Source organism: Agelaius tricolor, unplaced genomic scaffold, assembly GCF_023055355.1.
Source record: "Agelaius tricolor isolate 1412-34295 unplaced genomic scaffold, bAgeTri1.0.p SCAF_5, whole genome shotgun sequence".
Lineage (NCBI taxonomy): Eukaryota > Metazoa > Chordata > Aves > Passeriformes > Icteridae > Agelaius > Agelaius tricolor.
Window position 1 is genome coordinate 14,958,625 of NW_027269265.1, and position 23,607 is coordinate 14,982,231.

Consider the following 23,607-nt stretch of genomic DNA (forward strand, 5'->3'; position numbering starts at 1 on the left):
CTTGCTGAAGATCCCCAGAGACTTTCTGTTCTTGCCTGTCTGGCTCAGCATTAATTGTTTCAGCCAGTAAGGTCACCAGAATTTTTCAGGCTGGAAAAACAGTATGACATTTTAATACTTGGTGTAGAGGCAGCCAAACATTTAGTAGTGCTTCTTTTCCCTAGAAGAGGCTCACAGGGATATTCCAGAAGACTGACCAGGGAGTTCTCTGATTTCACGTTGTTTGATTGGGTCAAGTTGTTTGTAGGGAAAACAAAACAAAAGCTTTAGGCATAAGCATGTCTCCAGTACAGTTAGATGCCATTTTTAATTTATCTGCCTCACCTGCCTTGGGGTACATGATATTTATTCACCCTTAAAGTCTCCAAATTAGACTAAAGTCTTCAGTTAATTTTCAAAGATACTGGCTTAGCATAATGGCAGGCAGCAAACATTTGTCAATTAGGCCTACAGCAAGAGCACAAAAAAACCTCACTCTGTGAGTTTTTAATAGCTACTGAACACAAAGAGAAACAGCTCAGGGTGGAAAGGACTGAAGAACTGAAATACCTCATAAGCATGAGGGAAATGGCTCCCATTGCACTAACAAGTGATTTGCAGTTTCCCTTCAGCCAGTACAGATGTTGCTGTAACTTATACCCTGCTCACTTCAGTGAGATTTCACTGACCTCAGGGCTTTTATTCTCTGTTTAAACAGTAACACTACAACAAGAATCCAAGTGCTGGAAGCAGTAATGTCTTTTTTTTTCATTCAGGTTTTATCAGGATGTGAGACAGTGTTGCCATAAGATTTTTGAGCACCACTTAAGAGAGCCAGAAAATAATGTTGATCCCTTTTGGGTGTATCACTGTTTGGCCTAAGAAAAGAGGAAAACCAGGCCAACTGCAGAATTCTAGGCTATGCAGTTTACTTTAAACTCAGATTTAACATCTAAAATATGGCTAGAAAGAAAAGAAAGATTAAGCAAAATATTTTTGTATGCACGAATGTCTTTTCAAAGCTATGGTAAAGGAAGCCAACTAACTTGAAGAGAATGGCTGATCTCAGGAATTGGTATCTGCAGGAAGTGCAGATGGCTGCATCACTGTGCTTGCAACAATCAGTGAGTTTCCATAAAATAGGATCAGGTTATCTCTAATTTGTCAGCTCCCTCATGCTCTTGAGTCACACAAAATCAGCAGAAGTGGCAGAAGTTGAGGTATTTTTGGAGTGCTCTCTGCTTTTTGCAGCACAAGGTCCCCAGTGACTGCTTGTCTCTCCTGTTGGAGCTGTGAATATTTTGCAGCAGCAGCAGATCAACATGGAGAAGGGGAAGACCTGGTTACAACCATTCTCATTTGACTGCCTTCTGATTTGATTCCATTTCTAGCCTACATGGCCAGATGTTGGGCAGACTAGAGCCTGCTCCATGTGTAGTAATGTGCTTTTTCTCCTGATCATTCATCCATTGCTGAGGACATGCCCCTGCCACTGGTGCCCTTAGGAGCAGAACAGCCTAATGATTGTGATGTGAGTGACTTCTTGTTGATTAACAAAAAGCAGTTGCAGGAAATTGCACTGGCTGCAGTGAATTTTTAGCAGGTGCCAGTGACAGCCAATGTAGATGGATATTTCTGCAGGGTACCTAGCACACTCAAGAACATAATCAAGCAAGTGCTCAATAATAACTATGATAAATGTTACTTTCAAAGGTTGGCTCCCAGCTACCTGAAAATATTCTATGAGCATTCTTAGCATAAATAGGAAGTAGAAGGCTCATTATTTACAGGTCTAGGTAGCCCTGTTTGATTTATTTTCTCAAGTTCTCAGAGTAATTACTTCCTTGCTAAACAAACGATCTGGCTTTATTGTTTGTACAAACAAAATAATTAGAATTCATTACATCAGTGGTCAGCTAATTGCTTCCTTTGAGATTCTGCTAAGAGTAATCTCCTGTAACATACAGGCAGAAGGAACATGTAATTTAATCTTATTTAGAGACACCATTGATCTGGAGTCAATCAAATTAATGCAGTCATTCAGGAAACTGCAAAGCAAGAGCTGCCACAGCTTGCCAGGAAGAAAACAGTACTGTGCTCTGCTCTGCAGATATGATGGGAGTTCCTCATGGCAGAAAAGCACAGCATTCTGTGGTAGTTCCTGTGGTAATGGTGCCTCTCTACTGAAAGGGTTTTCTTCAGGTCCTGCTGGTGTTATCCACTTGAAATCTTCTGTACAATTACAGTCTTAGTAAAATGAAAAAGACTTACTAAAAGGTATCTTTTCCTCACTTTTCAAAACCTCTTTTATAGGCAATGATAATATCTGTAATATCTGTCCATTATTTTTATTTCATCACTGCCTATAAGCCTGTGCTTACCTGATTTAGGAATTATACCATGACCCAAACACAGGATGAAGGGCATCTTAGCATTAAAAATTAGAAAATAGATTTATTTTCTCCCTACAGTGATATTTGCTCAGAAAGGAAACTTAGACAAAAAAAAAAAAAACGAAAAAACCCCACCTCCAGAAAAATCCTGACTGCCCATTCCTAACTCAGACCCACTGTTAGGTATGCTGAACCTGGCAGCAGCATCCCCTTCCTTTTCCAGCAGGCTCACAAGCTTCCCTTCACATTACTGCACCTGGGAGACTCCCTGCCACTGTGCCCTTATTTCTGGAGGTTTCATGTCATTTTCCAATTTACATTGCAGTGTCCCCTAATGTTAGATTAGATTCTGGGGCTCTTTGTTTGTTGTTTATCTGATCTTGGCACACCTGTGCCATGCCAGTGCTCTGCCTGCAGCAGTGCTGGTGCAAGGAGGTGCCATCCTGCTCCCCAGGACACCTGGTTCTTACTTTCCTTTCATGCTTGTGTGGTTTAGTTAGGCAGGTGGTTGGTGCTCCCTGCTTTATGTGAAGAGATGTGTCCTTTAGCTGCAGATTTTCACCAAGGAGATAGCTTAGATTTATTTTCTCAGCAGTTACAATTTTATGTCCTAACTGAAAGGTAAAGAGAGACAGAGAGAGATTTGTTGATCCATAGAAGAATGCAACCAATTTTCAGTATACACCTGAAAAAACAGGTTTTTAACACAGCTGTAGAAGGCACTGTAAGAAAAACACTTCTAATCATTACCTCTAATTTTTATACCTATTATTTATTTAAAAGTAAGCCATCGCATTTTTGAAGTATTTAAACAAAATGCAAATATAATTAAATTATGTATAGTGACTGCTGAAATTTAAGAAAAGTTTGATCTTGACTTGAGAGAAGTCACTTGAGAGAAGTCACTGGCAAAGCAGCTGGATACATACATTGTTGACATGATAAACCAGCTTTTGATGTCAATAATTTCTTCTGCAAGTTCCAGAACGTTTTGTCTTTCTTTCAGTTTTTATTCTTTCTGTGCTTATTTTAATTAGTTTATTTCAACTTGCAAGGATGAATGGAAGTTGGAAATTGGGAAAAGTTGTTTTACTTGCCTGCCTTCCTGAATATAGAAGACTAAGGTCTTTTTCTGCTTGCTTAGGTCTGGAGAATTATAGAAATCAGTGCTACTTTAACAGATCAGGCTGTAGCTCTTGTCCTATGTCATGCTGTATGTGCACACAGAAGCTAACCTTTATAAATCCATTTGTGTCACAGTAGCATATGGCACAGTGCTTAGTTCTGAGTGACTTTGCAGCAGAAATTCTGAAATACCCACCATATGTGGCTGCTGAAACCTCAGATATGAACTGCTGGCTCATTTTCTGCTTCTTTTAAATGAAGCCTCCCTGGAAGATTCTAGATTATCCCCCAGCCATGGGGAATCTGCCCTAAGGAAGAAAACAGTCTTTAATTTGCCTGTACACTTACCTATTTACATGCATATGCTTATGCATTTCAGAATTGAAAGGAACATTAAGGTTGCAAAGTCAAGCAGTCTGAAGATGGAAAATGTCGGAGCTAAAATTGCTTCTATGGCTGCAGTTAACCTCTCTTCAGCCTTCTGCTTCATTCTGGTTGCTCTTTATGCAAAGGAGAATGATAAGCACAGGGATCAATGGGGTCCCAGGCCCCCCCTTACTGATTCCTCACTGCTGGTTCCCTACCCTGGGCAGTGTTTGCTGGTAGGAAATTACAGCTCTGAACTCAGGGTCTCACTGTCCTTTTGCAGAGGCCACATAACCTCTAATCAACAGAGGCTGGTCTCAGTTCCTTTTGTGGCTTGTGGGATTATTTGTTGCTCCTGTGGCTTTGCCCAGGAGCATGTTGGATGCTCAGTGCTTTGGTGACAGTAGTATCCAGCTCCCCTAAATTATTTCCTGCTTGAGAAGGCCAGCTGTGATTTGCAATGTGTTGTTTATCTTGGAGAGGGACATTCATGGCTCTGAGTTGAGAACTGATGGGAAGCCCAGCTCCAAACGATCTCACACTCAGGTAAAAAACCCAATTTCCTCTGATTTGAGAGAGCAACCTGTGATCCCCCTGCAACTGATCTCTTGTTGTCAATAACCTGCCTCTGTGAGTGACAGCTGAGGAAGTACCCAGTGGGATCCCAAGTGGCAGAAACACAGGGCCTCTGAGACATAACACCACTGATAAGGCAGCTGCTTCACTAAAACAAGTAGTGCTGCTTAGTACTCCTGTCCAGGCATACTCCACTTCATCTCCAGGATGGAAGATTCCTTTCAGTATGGCAGACTGTTGTTTCAGCCTTCCTGGCAGCTCTAGTTATTCTCAGAGGAATAATGAAGTGGTAGAATCCTTACCTGTGTAGGTGATCCTTTCCAAGGCCCATCTCTTCTTCCTGTTAGGAAGTTCTTCTTCTGTCCCTATTGCTGTAGTTTAAGCCCGATATGTTGTGACCTTCCCACTGTGGAGGTAGGCCTGGATTCATCCTGCCTAGGCATTTAATTTAGGGTTTCACATCATCATGATTTTTTCTGAGAGCATAGATGATGGTTGACTCTCCATCTCTTGTTGTAGAATTAACTAGAAGCCAGGTTCAAAGCTAACACAAATTATTAGTTCTTCATGCCAGCTGGATCTCCTTGCTAAAGAACATTGAGGACGCTGTGTAGTTTGTGTAGGTTTAAAGGGAAACTGGACAAGTATTGGGAAGAAATATTCCCTGAATGTTAAACAGATGAACAAGCCCTATCAGGCTCAGGAAACTGCCTGAACTGAAAGTAGCTGGAGGCTGAGAATATTAAGGAGAAGTTATTTGTGCTTGCCTTACTACCCATGCATCTGTGCCAGCTGCTGTAGAATAGAGGATATCTGGGCTGGGTACAGCCCTGGCACGAAGTGGAATGGCTGCTGGTGTCTGTGTGTTGTGACTGTAGGACACTAAGGCACTGGGCTCTTTATCCCTAGGTAGAGCAGGAGTTTTCAGGCAGCAGTGCATTTCTCAGGAAATACTCTGAGGTAAGAGGAATAAATCCAGACTAAATATTTTTTCTCTGCTGGATGACTGACTCAGTGGTGCAGGTATGATTTTTGTCAGGCACACTGGTGACATACAAGCAGCAGCAAAACTCTGCTAATGAGGCTGGTATGAGATGCTATATTGCTCTGCTCTCTAAAATAGCTAGATTAACTGTGTGTTTTCTTATATCCTGGAATGTGGTCAATAGCAAACCAGGGGGGACACTGATTTTTAGTAAAACACTTCAGCAACTTACACAAGAATATTCTGTAGCAAGTTCTAAAGTGTTTTTCTGCTGTTTCCCATCCAAGTGATTTTCCACGGTGCGTTTGGCCAGGAGTTATTAACTGCAAACAGATTGAGCTGCTGAGCACTCCCTGATCCAAACCCATGCTTGTCACTCAAACGCCCCAACATGAATCAAGTACAAATGTGAATTTTCACAGCCAGTGCAGTTCATTTGGAGCAAGCATGCATTTAGCATTACACAAAACACAGCCGTCCACCCCTGGACAGTCCTTGCTTGTCCTGGTATTTTGAGGGAGAAGGGGGAGGACATTTACTCCTGATGGTGAACTTGAAAAGTATATTTTCCTTTTAAATGCCAACCTATTCCTTTTCCATGTGTGTTTCAAAAATATCTCTGACACTTTGGCTCAATACCCAGGTATTCCAACTGTTATTCTAAGATGGTGGAAATTAAAATTCTGTTGACTTCACTGGAGCTTTGCCAGTTTTTCTCAGAGGAAGATTTGATTTCAGAATATTTAGTGGAGTCTATATCTGACACAGGCACTGCAGGCACTGTGGGTGCTGGGTGGCAGCTGTACTGATGCCAGTAGCTGGAGTGATTGGGAAAGGGAAATTCCACTGTGTAGCAAGGGTTGTGGTTCCAACCTTCTCATCTTTCTCGTCATCAACCTTCCATCTCATTTGGAAATTATATATTCCACAAAAAAATATCACCAGTTGTTCCAGCAAGCACAAAGCAATGGAACTAATGTAGGTTTCATGTCACAACAACTTGGGCATATAACTAATGAATCCATTTGTAAGATACCTGCTGACCTCCACAGACAAGTAGTTCCTGATCCTGACTTTATTTAGTTGTTCCTGTGCATAATCCCACAGCAGACACTGAAATTAATGATAAATCTCCTGTGGATTTCAGTGTGTGCAGGTTGAGGCCCTCATTTATTAAGGGTTTATCATTGCAAATTTGCTGAAAACACCAAACCCTCACAGCTCCTGTGGGCCTCATTTTCAGTCCTGCAGAGGCATCATAATACTATGTTTGCTATAGCTGAGTCATTCCCATGACAACAAATGGAGTCTAAAATACAACATTCTGACCTTTTTGTGTGATCAAACACAACAGAGAAACTGGGTATTGAAGACAAAAGTTCTTTGAACACAAATACCTATAAACCCAGCAAGCAGGTGGGAGAGAAGCAGCAGATAAAGAGAAAATATTTCCCCTTCTCTGAAGTTCTGCCCCAAGGTAACTGTCTCTCCACAGATTTTTCTAATGCCAGGAGCTGCTATGGTTAGCTTGAGTATCCTCCTCTGCAGAAAGCTCAGAGAAGAGCAAATGAGAGCTTGTTAATAAATCCATTTTGCATTAATTCTTTCTGGAGGATGAGCTGTGAAAAGCAATACTATTTTACACCTTCTTCCAGTGTATCTAAAAGCAAGGCACTTTGAGAAATGGGATGAGATTGAAATGTTATTTGAGTTATTAATAGTCTTTGCTATAGAAGTCAAAGCAGAGTCAGTGAACTGCTCTGAATCAAATGCTGGATTGGTAGAAAAATCAGGGTATGAAAAACAGTGGCTAACTGGCAGTGTGGTCACCACAGGAACGCAGTGCCAGGCCTGAGTGACCGTAAGATATCTGCTGCCTGGGCTGTGGCAGGAACAGAGACAAGGCACAACTGGAAACTCTTACATTTCACAGCAATTCATAGGCAGAAAGATGTAACAGGGAGGACATAGTGTTGCAGCTGGCCTGGCAATGAAAGAATAGTTTCAGACTGAAATAACTTTCAAAACCAATTCTAGAGGATTGACAGCAGTAAAACAGAAGTTTTAGGTGTTGCTAGGAAGACTGGTGGTCCTCACAACTGTGTCAGTGAGAGGTGGATTTCTAAGTCCCAGTTTAGTTTGTGAGAACATTTTTGAGGATTCCAGTTGGAATATTGAACTCTCAGGATCCTTCCCTGTAACAACATCAGCATTAAGACTTACTGTGCCTTAGTGGTAGGACAAAGAGCATGGCTTGAATCGTCCCAATGCAGAATTAACTCAGATTGGATCTTCGACTGACAGAACTCCAGCTGTTCATATCTACAAACAAACTTGCTCATGGATTCTGGAACCTGGCAAGGGTCTTTTTCCTTATAGATGGGCCACTCTGATAAATGTATTTGTCATATTGCTGCATATTGTGGATGTAATGAAGAATTAAGAATGAGAAATCCTTGTCAATGAGGACAGAACTGTGGATGACAGTGGACTGATTTACACTGAACACACCAAGAAGTGGCTGATCCATGGCATCACAGAGACAAGCCCAGAGAGCTCCAGCCAAGAGCTGTGGCTCTGCTCTTGTGCACAATAGATTTAGCTTTGACTGTAAACACAGAAGACCCTCCAGGCTTTGTTCAACCCTTAGGCAGATGATATCCAGGGGGGGAGAAGGATTTCAGGTCTGGACTAGAGAAGGGAAATTCTCATTAGTACAGCCACTTCTGCCTTGTACTTTGAGAGCAGGTCACGGTAGGACCAGGTGATATCTATGAGGCAGCCAGGTTGGTGAAGCTTTGATTTCATGGGTAAATAATCACTGTACCCAGGGAACTTGCCCAGTAGTGCTCAAAGTCAGTCCCACTCGCACCCTGGCATGTAGACTTTATCCACTGACAGTTCCAGTGTCCAGGGACCTGAGTTTTCCTTGGCCTCAGGGAACAAATTACAACCCAGGTACTGTGGGCCAGAAATGATAGAGCAAGCAGCTGTTGCTCTGCTGCCTCTACATCTGCCTGACACAATAATTAAATCTCATCAGCCATTCAATATAATGGAAGCAAACCAACTACAACAGAAGGATTTTGCAGCACACCTGTCTCGTGATGTGTAACTGCAGCTGTATATTTATTTTTGTAATTAATTCTGTAGGCATTTATATGGAGTTACAAGGGACTGAGTAATTTAGAAAGCAGTGGAAGGGATCATTAAAAATAGCAAAAGGGATAATTACTTTCTTCTACCATCAATCGCCTCCATATCTTCTTTGCTGGTGTTTCCCATGGATAGTTTATGTTCATTATATTACCTTCTTATCAAAATTATCTCAAATTTTATTTCCAGGTTGGGAAAAAGGCAACAGTGCTATAGTGGGACAAAGGCGTTGCCTATTAAACACCCCATAGTGAGCAGAAGCCCAAATTTTGCTGCAGGACTGACATTGCCTGTGACTTGAACACAATAAATTAATTTCCTTTTGTGGAAAATGTGGGCCCCTCTCCAGTGGATGTTCTGTTCTGACATTTATGATGTAGGCTGGTCCTAATGTAGCTCATTAAGAACTGTATTTATGTTCATTGCATAAATCCTAGTTTGATTAAATAAGTGGGTTATTGAGCCCTTTTTATCAGATTTCTTTTCAAGAGAGTTCTTTTTTTTTTTTTTTTGGAAACTCACACAGTTCAGCTCATTGGCAGGAGTTACCCAGGAATCTTGCCAGTGGAAATCTCCCTTCTTAATTAATCTTTTCTGAATTCTGTAGCCATAGATAAATTCTCTCCTGGTCATGCTAAACCAGATTAAATTTATGAGGTTAACTGACCTACTCTAGGTTTGCACCAGTATAGAGCAAGGTGTAATGGGACTCCTTTGTGTGTGTCCCCAAGGGCTGCACAGAAATACATGTGGCTTTAATGTCTCCTTCACTACCAATGTTGTGTTTCTCTCATTGCTTTGCATCACATAAAGTTTTAATCTGGGCCTGGTAAGGTATAAGGCATGCTGAGGCAGGCTGCACTGTGGGGCCTTTTTTCTGACCTCCAGTCTTGCAGACCCCAAAGCCAGTGCATGGTACTGCAGGGCAGATGACCAGGGGCTGGATGAGCTGCAAATGAAGTTCCTTTGTGTTGGCCAAGAGCAGAAGCTGCTCCTCTCTTCCAGGCACCAGCACTCTCATTGTACTGACTGGAGAGCAGCACACACAGACCTTCTGTGCTGTATGGTGGCTGGTGAGGGGACCACTCTGCACCTTGGGCATGAGCATGTGTGACCACCACTTTGGAAAATGGGCTTGGAAGCAATTCTAGAAAATTTCTAGAAAGTCAACAGTGTTTTCCTTCTAGAAAACAACAGTTTTCAGCAGGGAATTCTTGAAAATATTGAAATATTCTCCTAAAAGACATAATTAACTTCAGTCACCTTTGGTGTGCCCAGCACCCAGGCTGGGTCCTAGGCCAAGGACAAGAGGGGCTGTTTCTAACCTTCTCCCTGGCAGTTTGATGTATTTGAAGTAGACCTCCCCAGCAATGTCCTTTTCTGAGCTGCTCTTTGCTTTGTGTTTCCCAGGAGCGCTCTGGAGGCGCGTGCTCGTTCCTGCACCGCGTGCGCCGGGCAGCGCTTCCCCTGCAGCTGCTGCTGCTGCTGCTGCTGCTCCTGGCCTTCCTGCTGCCCCTGGCAGAGAGAGAGAGCCACAGCTGCACCCTGGCCAACAACTTTGCTCGCTCCTTCAAGCTGATGCTGAGATACGAGGGCCCACCCCCAACGTAACCCCTGGGCACGGCACCAGGTGACGGCCGAAGGGCAGAACTCTGGTTTTAACTGCAGCTCATGTAGGTTTTTAGGGCTTCTAACACATGCCAACGGGATACATCACATAATGCAACTTAAGATTAATCACTTTAATCAGGTATTTGAGTAAAATTAATATTTTTTACAATTTTTTTATTATTGTAATTATAATATGTATATAGAGATTGTGTTTGTGTATGTATGTACATATATATATATAAATGCATATCTGTGGTCAAACTAGCAGCCACCATCCACTCATCCACTGTTTAGAGATAATTCTGCAATGTTTCTGCCATCTTTCAGCAAGCAGTACTGAAGGATGGTGTTGTTGTGGGACTTTCTGGGGGATTTTTAACATCAGATTTTGGTTTGCAACTGAAGTCAGAGCAAGTATGAGAACATGAGGTCATGCACCAGAGTGTAAACTGGAGAGCACGCACAGTAGAATCGTGAGTGGTTGACATTCAGCCCAAGGAAGATTTGGACTTTTCTCTTTGAAATCTTGAGCTGATTTTTCAGTATCTGGATACAGAGATTGCAGAAGCTAATAGAAATGTTTCTACTGACTTCAGTAGGAGTGGGAGTGGACCTCCTCTTGTTCTTATTTTTTACAAGATTTCTTTTCCAATTACTGTATTTTCCAGCCCACCTGAATCAGGAGAGGTGGAATACAGTGGGAAGAAAACTAGATAAAAAAAGAATATATTTTTTTAGCATCTCTCTATCAGGAGAACTTTTAAAATCAGATCATAATTTTCTGAACAAATTTGTGAGCACTGAACAAAACCTTGTATCACCAATCTTGTGTATAAAAAAGAGTAGGTTTTTTGTTAAATTTTTGTGTTTGTGGGGTTTTGTGGTTTGGTTTGTTGGGTTTTTTACTTTATAAAGAGGCATTTGGTAACGGATTATAAAGCCTGAACAGTGGGATGCAGCCTGGCTCAGTGTCAGTAAAGCAAAAGTTGGAAGTACTTTAATAATACCACCCTGGAAAGATTCCTACCTAGAATTCTTTTGTATTAATGGTTTATTGAAATTGTGTAAACTGATTGTATCAACGACAGTCAAGCATAGATTTCTGTGTAATCTAAATTCTAAAATTATGGCAACTTGTCATTTATTTACCTAAGCCTATGTCTGATTTATCAAATTTTGAATGTACATTATACATTGCCTTTAATGTAAAAGCAGTTCTCACTTCAGAGGGATGAAGCCATTCTTAGTGGTGTTTTACCTAATTGACTCCTGGGAGAAAAGGTAATTTCTAAAAATTTATGCCATTTCTGAGAGCTATCCCTTATTGTCTCATGGTTTTAGCTACAGTAGTAATCCTGAAAAAAAATAACAGAAGAAACAGTTACTTTCCCTCTCCTGGCTTTGTTGCAGGAGAAATTTCTCTTCTGTGTATCAGTAAGGGGTACTTGGTATTGTTTTCTGTATAATGTCTAAAATAATATTGTAGCTAACAGACTGAAGGAGGAAGGCACTTATTTAACAAAATCATTAAAGTTCTGTTCAAGAAGCACACTTGTGTAGAATCAGGAGGCAAAACAGCATGGAGCTCAATTTGGGCACAGGATTAGGAGAGCAGGCAGTGTGAAAGAGGAGCAGCAAAACACAGAGAGGAGAGGTGTCCATCAATTTGTAAAACCTTAGAAAAAGAGTCACAATTAACACACAGGACAAGAGCACAGGCTCTGTGGAGGAAAAAAATCCTCAGACTCCCCTTCCCTTCTACACTGTTGGTAACATTACATATTAAACAGCTTTTCTTCAGTTTTCAAGGTTTAAAATGGGGTGAGTAACAGGGCTTCTACGTGTTCTGAGCAGACTCTTCCCCCACCAGGACTCTGTCACTGTGTTCCTAATGTTTCTGACGATACTAGGTTTGCTAGTGTGAGCTAGATTAAAATGCCAGAAGTCTGCTAAAACTGTAACGAGTGGAAATTAAAGGAGAGACAGCAGGGATGGTGCAGGTATCACTCAAAGTGCAAGGGGAGCATGGAGCAGGAGCTGAGCTGATGTGGGTTAAAATCCTGGCTGTCAGGAGAAAGCAGAAGAGCTCTCAGAGCAGGCAGAAGGGACTGGAAGCAGAAAGGTGAGCAGAGTCCAGGTATGCTGAGCAATAAGACATTCACTTTGGGAAGTGAAGGAAGACCTGTGATTTCTTTCCTGAAGGAGCCAGATGGAGAGGAGCTGTAATTTGTCAGAGAATGGGGCATATTAATGCCTTCCTTGCAGCCATCCTTTCTGGTGGCTCCCTCCTCCTGACATACCTCCTGCTCTCCTGATTAGCAGTGCAAGTGCCATGCACATTCCTCTAAAAACTGCTGCCAGCCCTGGGGGAAGAAACCCCTGTGGCTGCCCAGCAGGGAGTTAATCATCACACACATCCCCACATCAAATTAAATCTTCCTTTAGAAAAGAAGCGTGGGGGAAGAGGGGCAGTAACAAAACCTGCTCTGTGTGGTTGTGGATGTGTGTAGGTGTGCACACACCTTTCTGTGATGTAGCTACATTGCAGTTCTCTGGGTTTTGCTGATCTGATCCAGGTGATGAAAGTAAAAATAATGAGGAAAAATAAAGCTGCAAATGGAAGTCAGTAGGGAGATGGAAATTTTTTTTCTGTGAAAGCACAAAATCTCACATCAGATTTCTTTCTGCCAAGCCTTTCTGATCTGGGTGATTTGTATGGGCTCACAAATGCATTTGACACCCTGGGAGTGTGTAACAGGGAGAAAAAAAATCTGCACAGAAGATCTTACAAGAACAACTGCATCATCACCTTGATGTTTCAGTGTGGTGGCAGGTTTTAAAAAAAAGAGCCAAACAACTAAATTAGAAACACACTCTTGCTTCTGGGTTTGCAATCAGTTTATTCTGTGAGTCCCCTGTCTGTAATCTTGGAAAGTTTTACTTTAAATCTCAGTCAATCCATTCTCATTAACTTAAATAATCTGAATATCTCATAGAAGTGATGAATATTTCTACTTCTTTGCAATGAAAACTATCCAAAGCACAGGACTTTATTGTTCATATCACTGAAAACAATTTAAGTCTTCCATAATATCATTTACCTCACCTGTCCAAGGCAGGTGTGAGATTTTTCTGGCAAAGAAAGAAAGAAAGAAAGAAGAAAATCACAAAAGTAAGCTTGAGATGTAAATGCAAAATTTACTTTTGTTTTTATTCTCTTGTGGGTTTTTTTTATTTCTGAAAAGCTTGCAATACTGATTCCTGGAAGTGTGTGTAAATATTAATCAAGTCAGTAATTGGAATAATGAGTCCAGCTTCCAGGAAACTGTACAAAGATCAGATTCCTCAAAACACAAACTAAATCCAAAGGATTTAGTTTTTAAGGACTGGTTTCCAAACCAGTCCTTAAAATCTTGAGCACAGTTTCTCATCTTTGCTCACAGATGATTTGGTGGTGATATGCTCACTTTTGTGCCTATAAAATCCCCAGCTCATACATCTCTGACATCCAGATGTAACTGAGATGTGTTATAGCTCAGGTTCAGACTGGGGCCACTGCCTTAAGCCTTCCCTTGCCAAAGCATGGAATGCACAGAGCCCTGGATGTGTCTGCAGCTGAGGACTTTCACTGTTTTGCCCCAGTGCAGGTCCAGCCACAGTCAAAGGGTGCTAAAAGCCTCTGAAACACATGGAGTATGTTTGGGGTTGTGAGTGATTTGTGCACCTGGCCTACATTCCCTGCAGACCCCCAGCCTGTTCACAGAGCTCTGTCCCAGCTCCTGCCTGCACTGTGGCACCCAGGAGCTGCCTGACCACATTAATGACCCTGAGGTGCTGAAGGCAAAATCCTGCACTCCACTGCCCATGTATTACAGCAAGGCATTGCCCAAAGGCACTCCAAACCCAACCTCTGGCATGGAAGCAAGCCTCATTTGTAAACTGCAATTGATTTTGAAGCCTGATGCTTTCCAGAGAATTTTCCATGGTAGCAATACATTGAGGTAGAAAATTGCTATTGTGCCCCATGTCTATTAACAGCCCTTTCTCTGATTCCAGCCAGCAATTTAAATGGTATTAAATATTATTTATATATGCCCTCTCCAGAAATCCCTGTATGTATGAAAAAGATCTTCAGTTTTAAGCACATACATTAGAAATGTTGTATTCCTCTGCTAGCACTCAATCTCCAGAGCAGTCCCGATTTCTACCAAGTGCTACTTTATTTGTGCTGACTGACAACTTAGAAGACTCAAATATTTGAGGCTGTAAATAAAGCTACTAGACTAACTAATAAAACCACCTAGTGATCACTGAATAATCTGGACAGCTTTTAGAATGGCTCTATGCTTCTCCTTAATCCTTTTGTTGGAGTATTTGTAGACCTCAGAGAGAAGAATGTCTCCAAAAATTGGCCATTCCTAGACAGGCACATGGTGATCTCTGCACATCAGAAGAAACAGTACTTTCTCTTTAGCTGCTCTAGACCTCAGGAGTTTGCTACATCTGATGTCCTTTTCAATATCAAATAGGGATTGTTTTATTTTGATGTGTGTGCATATGCATCTCATTAGCACTAAAGAGATTTGAAGAGTGAGTTCATGTACAATAATTCTTTTAACTTGTATTGACACAAGAGAGTACATTGTCCTCTTTTCTTTAGGGAAAAAAACTAACCAAATCTGCTGTGTGACAGAGATTCCTGAGCCAAACAAAGCCTTTTGGAATAACTGAATATTACAGACTGAAACTAAATTATCCATCATAGGAAACTGGAAAAATAGTTTTGCCTTTCAAGAAATGCTGGTATAAAACCCCCAATAAACATGTCTTTGCCAGGCATCATAGATATCTCTCAAGTCATAGGTTATATATCCAGCTGGGTGTAAGAACTGCTTTTGGAGGGTTTACTACCCCATGGACAGTATCATTTGCTAGGGTGCAGCTGAAAACAAAATTTGTCCAGAGAACCTATAGTAACTTCTTCCAGAATTGCTGGGGGCTGTTGAGGATGTTCTTAGCAGCTCCCAGACACTGACCTGCTCTGACCCATTACCAGTTTATTGCATTAATTTATCTGTCAGAGGTTGGCAACTCTCCAAAACCAGTTTATTAAAATACTAAAGATAATATTTCTGGTGCAGGCAATATGATTCATTGAGAAATCAATCTTGTTACTTTTGCCATATTTAAAAGAAGATATCTATTGGTTATACTGGAATATAAACAGGTTAGTTGTAGGTTTTGGGTAAGTGCAGGATGTTTTAGGCACGAGGCATTTTGATTTGTACATGATCATTTAAAAATTGTGGGATCATGTTGCACTTGTTAAATGGTAAAACAAAACAAAGATTCTTTAATTTAAAAAATAAACAAACAAACAAAAAAAAACAAAAAACCCCAAAAAACAACCACCAAACAGAAAACCTTCAAAAACCAAAGTAGGAGGGAATAATCTGTCACACAGTTGGTTTTTTTATTATCTCTTTTCTATCCAATTTAAAATATGAATATGAATATGTGTCTACCAGAGAGTTATCAGTAGATCTGGAAAAGAAGGAATATATATCTGGAATATATCAGTTCAAACTGTAGCCTAAATGGCACTTCTGTTCCCTAGCCTGCTTCAGCAAATGCCAGATTTTGGCTCATTGTACCTGTGAGATAAGAGCCATCCTCCTAGTAAAGTGAGGGTAAGGTGAAACTGCACAGCTCAAGGTGCAGCACCCCAGTGGAAGCAGCTGGAAACTTTAGTTCTTCCAGGGCAGCCTGATATCTCCATGCAAGAGGAACTCACAGGTCTGGCACAAGGAGAGCAGTCCAGGACTAATGGCACAGGCACAAGGGTTTTGCCATCCCAGGGCTCTGCCGCACAGAATTTGACAGCAGCCGTCAGCACAGCTCAGTGTCATGTGCCTGGCTGTGGAAGGAGGCTCCCCTCAGGGTGATTCACTTGAGCTGAGATTTGAGCATTTGGAAGTGGTTTTTTCTCTTCATTAAATGCAGAAGAAACTGCTAAATTAAACCCTTCAGTGACAGGTTAATGGTACGTGGTGGGTGCTGATGCTCCAGGAAAAGATACAGGAAATGCTGTTATAGATGGAAAGCTAGTCATGATGGTCTCTGCTCATTCCTCAGGAGGCAGAGATGCATTGTAGAACTGAGGTGGGACTTTTTCTGTTCCTTTTCAAGTAAATATCAGCTTGTCTTTAGTCTTCTGGATTTTGGGGGCAAGCCTATTCAGTGCCTTACTGAATGCTAGTGGCTTTCTGGCTTCAGAGCCATTTACACCAGCGAGTTCCACATTATTCCAAGTTGTGTGATAAAGGCATTCCCCTGAACTGGCTTTGGATCAGAAACCTTTTGTTTGAGGAGTGGGGATGGTTTGATGTTCCTTTTTTTGGCCACTTTGTGCTAAATCCAAGGAAGCAGAAAGACCAGCACTACCCTTTCCAGGCCATGTTTTGTCTTTTCTTCTTTTATGAGAGCAGAGGAGATTTGGCTTTGCTTCCTTTCCAAAGTAAATTATCCCAATATTTTTTTCTTCTTTTCCTGTTGCAGTTCTTCCACGGCCTAGGTCATTCCTATCACCTTAAGTGTTTCCAGTGGCTGTTCTTCCTCAATACCTAGAGAAAAAATCTGGTTCAGTTTCAATAAGTTTAAAATCCAGTAATTTCTTCCCCCATCACAGTTCCTCCTGCAGATGCTCTGTCTGTTTCTGCTGTCCCCTGTGTCAAACCAGCCTTCATGACTAACTGGGGGGCTCCAGTCCTGGCCAGCCATTTCTTCCAAGTCTCCTGGCCAGGACTGCCCACATCTGCCTTCAGTTTTGGCTCAGGGACTGCCCTTAATAGTCACATCTGCAGACAGGAGTGCGAGGCTGCCACTGAACAAACAATTATTAATAATGAAAGCCTCACTATTAGCATTGGTCATAGCCTGCCCAGAGCCTTTTTCTCTTCACCTCTCTAAGCAGGTTTTGATGTGTAATCCAATTTCTGTGTGCAGAAAATTGCCCCTCAGTCAGCACAGAGGGCTGGTGGTTCAGCTGCAGCTCTGTTACCCTCTCATTGTCACTGCTGGGGTAAGAGCTACCAGGTGCTGCTCAGCCAGGGTCTGTGCCCTTGAGCTGCCAGGAGTGTTCCACTGTCATTGTTATACACCCTAAATAAGCCAGAACCCCTTTTTCTGACCTGGGAGGAAAAAAAAGAAAGAAAAAGAAAATGATTGCTTTTAACAAACTGGTTTCACAACTCATTTATCAAGCCCTATAGCAAGCCATTTATTTGAGCTCCTTTTTGCTCCATGAAAAAGCTGTGTGTTAAAAGGGAGAGGGAGTTTGGAGAGCAGTGCCACCACCCTCAGCAGCACTTTGCTGGGAGGCCTCCCTCTGGAACTCAGGGGTTGGAGCTGTTATTTCTCCTGAAGTGATTCCCACCTAAATCAAATTATTTCTTTTGTCAAGTCTAATAAGCACTGAACACCACAGACTTTGTTTCACTGCAGATATGAATGAATGCCTCTGTACGGTACTTTCTGTTGCCATGAAAAGAAAAATATATATGTGTGTATATATATATATATATGTATGTGTATATATATATGTAGGTAATGGGGAGCATAATTATTGCTCTACTTAAGGTTTAAAGTGCAGCTTTTAAGAGAAACCATGTCTTAAAGGGAAGCTGGAAGAGTTTAGAGGTACATGTTGTAATGAACTTTGATGAGATTTAATAAGCTTTGAGTTTGAGTTTCAGTCTTTAGGGTGAAAAGCACCCAAGATGATTTTTCCATCCCATTCCCAGATCAAACCCTGTAAGAATTTAACCTGGGAGGTAGTGCTGGGACACTGGCTGCTCCTGAAGGTGTTTGCATGTGCTTCATGCAAACAAACTCCAGCCTCCATTTTGTACATGAGCTTGACTGGAAGGCAAAAGACACACCTTTGTCTTGCTCCAAGACTCTGATGGTAATTTTTGCCTCAGTAGATGTTTTCCCTTTGATCAGTGTGAGTCTTTCAACCTTTTTTCCCTTTTAATTTGTGTTAACTGAGTGTATCGGGTGATTCCAGGAGGGCACACTCCATCTGCCCAGCCTCAGAGCTTCCCTTTCAGCAGCAGACCTTCTTCTCATTCATTTACTTGACTGTACTGGACCACTGTGAAGCAATTACACAAGCAATAATGCAGGTGTTGCATTTTTCTGTCATTGCCTTTCATAAGACATAACTCTCCACTGACACTGAAAAGTGGTAGGAGACCCAGAAGCTGCACTGTTGTTTACTGGCAATATAACCCATGTCCAGTGCCCCTGCAGAGGTCCTCCCTCCTCAGAGCAGTGGGCTGTCTTGGGCCCAATTTAATTCATAAGCCTGGATTTTAAACAGTTGTGGATCCCTTCACCAACACTCCATCAATCTTGCTTCCATCAGTTTTTGTGCTTTTGTTTAGTTTCAAGCTAGAAGAAAGTGTAAAGAAATGTGCTAAGACTTCCATATAGGGTGAGTAAATATCCCACATATTTCACAAAAATTATGACAAAATGAAGGGATTTGCTCTCACATTGAACAGAATTAATAAAAAGGTCTAACCGATAAATTAAATAGTTTTTAAGAACAGCCTGGAGCAAAGTTTCTGCAAACAAACTGTTCTCTGCTTTTAATTTAAAAATCAGCAAATTCTGAGGTACATTTTGCCACCTTCTTTTAGAAGTGTCCTGAAATTAAAATGTGAATTCTCCTTAACAGGAGGATTATTGATGTGAATCTAAATTTCACCAGCATGTCCCATGTTAGATCACCTGCCTGTGGGCACAGGGAAAACCAAAGGCTGTTCACAAGAGAAACTCATATTATGAATGGTTTTAAAATTCTTCAGAGCTCCTATCCACTTCCAAATGTCAGTAATGGGGAGGATCCAAAACCTTCCTGTGAACCCTGTCATTTTGCATGTTGAAATCCTGGCTTGAATTCAGGTCTCCACTTCAGTTTTTGTAAATGTTAATATTCAAGTAGAACAAAAACCTTAGAGGCAATTACAGCATGAACATCTCTTCTAGTTTATGTATAGTAGCTGATAGCAAAGTCTGCAATAATAATCTGTGTTTATACATGTGCTGTACAGTGTAACAGTTGAGTACAAAATACCTTTTAACTGTCACAAGAAACTAACTGGATTGATGTCACTTTTTGCTTGTATGAATATAATTATTTGCCTTGCGGGGACCAGTTCCACTTTTGTCATGTTATTTATGATTTTTGAATAAAATTGTGATAAATTAGGCTTGTTTCTAAGGTAAACAATACTGGAGCCAAGCAGCTGTCTCTGGACATGTGCATGTTATCACAGCTGATATCAAGTCCAAGTCCAACTCCTTGCTTTGCTTGGACCTTTCTTTAACCTTTCAGGCTTATTCAGGGAAATGTGGACCACTCTATTTTCTTATTAAAGATATGGCTTTGTGAAAAGCTGAACTTATTTTTTAAATCCTTTCTTTTCTGGTTCAGAAAAACTGTAACAATCATATTTTTCTAAACTGCCTATTGCTTGTGTTGGGAAATTATATAGAGATATATATTTTGCTCTACAGATTTCCATGTACTTTTGGAACTCTTTGTTTTCATAGATAAATCCTCCTGTTTGCTAGAATTAGCTCAAAAAGCTGTAAGCTTCTGTATACTGACTCTGTGAATTCTATAAAAATGCAGCTGCATCAAAAGACTGACTTTATGTTTTATGTAAATTGTTGGAGTTAAGTCATCCTGAGTGTTATGCCACTCAAGAGGTACAGAAAGAAATCAGGTCATTGTTTTGAAAGGCTGGACAGTGTTATGTCACACTGCCTCAAAGTGCCAGATGAAAGTCAGGAGAGTTTCTGCTAGAAATGGTACCATTTTGGGCCCTGAGTTTGTAGTTTTTTTACACTGTTTAGAACCTTATTTGAAAATCAGTCCCATGAAACTTCATGGGAAATATTAAAAATAAGAGCCTGTGGTGTGTGAATAGCTATGATAGAATAAGGACCTTTTCTAATGAAGAACAGGACCTTTTAAGTAGCTAAGAGGCTATGATTTGAGTATTTCAGAACAACTTTTTGTGTTCTTTTCTGAGCTGTGGACTCCTCCTGTGTATTGTGGATTTATTCCATAGCTGAAATGCCAGATTAAATTGATTTAAGCCCCATGAGCAGATGAAAATAATAGAAAGCTGCAGTGAAATATTGCAGAAAATGGCCTGATTTCATTCTTCAGAGCAATAGTTAAAGTAACTCACAGCCTTGGCTTCTTTGCACCTGTGAAGCAGAGGCCCTTGTTTTGTACCTCAGCTGTGGTATAACATGGAAGGATTTCTGCTCTCTGCTTGGAAAATACTGTCTATTCCTCATCCTTGTCAAAGCATATTTCCCAAATAAAAAAAATCTGATTCTTCAAGACTCATAGGGGAGTTAAGGGGCAGCTGGAACCTTCTGTGATCCAGCCCCATTATTCCAAAAGTTTATCCCTTGATGACAAATAAAATATGATGTGACTTTGCTGTTTGCAAGTAGGATCAAGAGACTGGAAATTCATCACCCCAAGCCCTTGCCTGTTCTGTGATGCTTCAGTGTTACCAATGAACTGTGTTGAATTGGATTATAAAATCAGAGTATTTTATTGCATGTGCCCTTTTTTGAAATGAAAATATAGTTGTATTTCATGTTGCAGTTATAGTGCAGTAAATAAACACATGTGCATTTCTTTTTAAGGACTTTTAGGTTATTTTGGGTGGTGGCTACACACTTTTGCTGTGCTTTTTTCATACCATCAGAGTATTTGGGCTGACCTAGAAACAACCAGAACAAGTGAAGCAAGGATAAAATCTGCTGCTCCCTGCCTCTCTGCTCAGGTATCATTGGAAGATGGCTGTGCTAAATGTATCTACTTCATTCTAGTCCTTTGAGATTTAACAGAAGATGTCAGCTTTTCTGTAAGTTATTTAAATAGAATTCTGCTGGACCTGAAGAAGATGTGAATTTGCTAAATCATATTCTGATTCAGCATGATTTCTTATGGCATTGGCCCCTGACACTTTCTGTGGGTTTCTCCTCAATCCCAAGCCTGGTAAGACAAAGGGGAGTTTTTTTGTAAACTTTGCGTTTGAAGATAGCACCAATCACATTTGGTGAGCTAACAGTTTGTTAGTGTAAGCACTGCTGGTCTCTTTGAAGAGCAATCACTGCAGCGTGTGTGCATGGGTGCACAGCTCTCATTAGCAGGTAATTGCTGGTTTCTTTCCTTAGTCTTTAGGAGAAAAGGTCTGCCAGTATCTCTGATATCAAAGGGCTCCACATGCAGTTATTTCTGGACAAGTAGAAACCACGACAAGTTTTTGGTGAACCTGTGGGTTAGGTTCCCTGTTGCCTTTATGAACACACGGGGCTTTATGCAGGTCTTTGACTTCTCTCAGGCATTTGAACCATGTCATCTTGTGCCTTCCTATGAGCTGTCTCCTGCTAAGCCCCCAAAAGTACAAATGCAGACACTTGGCTGATCACAGCTGGGTCAAGGTTGGAGCAGCAGCCTGAATTCCTCCTAGGAGAGAGCAGGGTAAAAGAAGGCCAGGGCTGTAGGATGAGCAGAGTGTCGTGGTGGGACATTCCCATCAGGGCTACAGTTGGTGCACAAAAGGAATTTCTGGGTTTTGTTTTTCCTTTGCAATGCATTTTTTCATCTTGCAGTTTGTTTTTTGTGGAAAAACAGAAAGTAGCCTGCTTTGTGTATATCGGGTCTCTTCTTCTGGAACCGGCAAAAAACCTGGGACTTCATTTTGTCCCTGACACTGTTCAGAGACCAGGAAAGGCCTTTGTCCAGCAGGGAGGAAAAATGCCTATGAACAGATAAAACACCTCATGCTTGTATGGGGAATTAATATTTTGTTGATCAGGTTCAGCCTGCAAACAACTTTACAGCTGATTGGTGGGAGTTGGGACAGTCAACAAGAATTATTATAAACACTTTTAGAGGACAATGAAATACTCCAGGTAGTTATAAATCTCTGAAGTCATATATTACTGCAGAAACACCTGTTTTAGATAGCAACCCTGCTGCTAGAGGATGGAAGTTTAGGTTGTAACAGCAAAAGGTGGCAAGTTCAATAAATAAGAATAATAGGGTAAGACCCTCAAGTGGAGTAAATCAGTGTAGCTTCATTGAAGCTGTTGGAACTAAGTCAATTTACAGCAGTAAGAACCTGGCTTGTAGTCAACAGGGATTTTACAGAATGTTTAAAAACTCTCCATTTAGAGAGTTCTCTGCCTTATGTCTGTGCACTAAATCGTATCCACACAAAGTCCTTGCTGGTATAATGAGGTCATTTCGGATGTGAGCGTTCATTATGTGCTTAGGTAAATTAAGGGGAAAAAAATACATCATTAGCAAAGTCTTAAATAAAGGATGGAGCAAGGTTAGCGAGTGAGAACTATTTAAATAAAATCAATCTCAGCCCTGGAGAGTTAATGGGGAGTGGCTTTCTATGGAAAAAGGCTGATGGTGTGTTGATGCTGCACACAGGGGCTGAGCACTACAGCCAAGAGAGATTAAAAGCAGAGACTGAGGGTTTTTTCCTAGGCTAATATTTCAAGCTTTCTAAACATCACTCTGTGACATACCATGAATGCAGCCCAGGTTTCCAACTTCAGAAAAATGCTCTGATAAACACATATTGCTGGAGCAAATGAAACTGAAGGCTCATCCAGTTTTACTGTAGCACTCGTAGTATTAAGAGGGATTGTAATATAATCCTCTTCAATGAATAACCCTAACAGATGTTATCAGGGTTGCTCTGTACGAGCTGTGGACCTCTTGCTAGAACTCCCTCTGTGGAAGTCCAGTTCATAAATTGTCCTAATGGGCTGCCTGCCTCGTCCTGCTGCTGCCGCGGCATGAAAGGAGGTGCTTACCAGCGGCCTTGAAAGGAGCATTATTCCCATCTGCTTTTCATTACAGCACTGCTAAATATTTCATGCTTTTTGTTTCACAAACAAATAAGAGCAGAACTAATCTTTTTGTTTAATGTTCATTGATTGACATCTCAGGGAGGAAAAAAAGTTTGGGGTTTGTTTTGATTTTTTGCTTTACTTCAGATCTCTGCAAAAGCTTTTAATGGAAGATAGAGCAGATTTCCGTCGACTTTTCTGGTGGGCTTTTTATGGCACCATTGATACAGGAAAAGATATGGGGGAAATCCAGATGATGAATGTGCTGTTCAATCAGCTGGGATTTCTTTGCTTGCAAGGAGATAACTCGATGAAGTGCAAACAGAGACAGGGAGCAGACGTTGACTGCTTGTCAGCTATACACAGAGCTATCTCTGGCTGGGGCTGCTGGAAAACACAGCAGCTATTAGTCCCCCTTTGCCCTTTCACAGCGCCCTGTCAGAGGGT

The 23,607-nt window shown here is 41.2% G+C and overlaps 1 protein-coding gene across 3 annotated transcripts in view; it reads left to right on the top strand.

The window, feature by feature from the left end:
* SYNE3 (spectrin repeat containing nuclear envelope family member 3) overlaps nt 1–20,930 on the top strand; it is a 75,917-nt gene extending 54,987 nt beyond the window's left edge. For all 3 annotated transcript variants that reach the window (XM_071426548.1, XM_071426549.1, XM_071426547.1), the window contains exon 18: nt 9,991–20,930. In XM_071426548.1, coding sequence (XP_071282649.1) covers nt 9,991–10,191 — 201 coding nt within the window. In that variant the 3' untranslated portion in view covers nt 10,192–20,930. The remainder of the gene's footprint in view (nt 1–9,990) is intronic.
* Nucleotides 20,931–23,607: the final 2,677 nt, after the last annotated feature.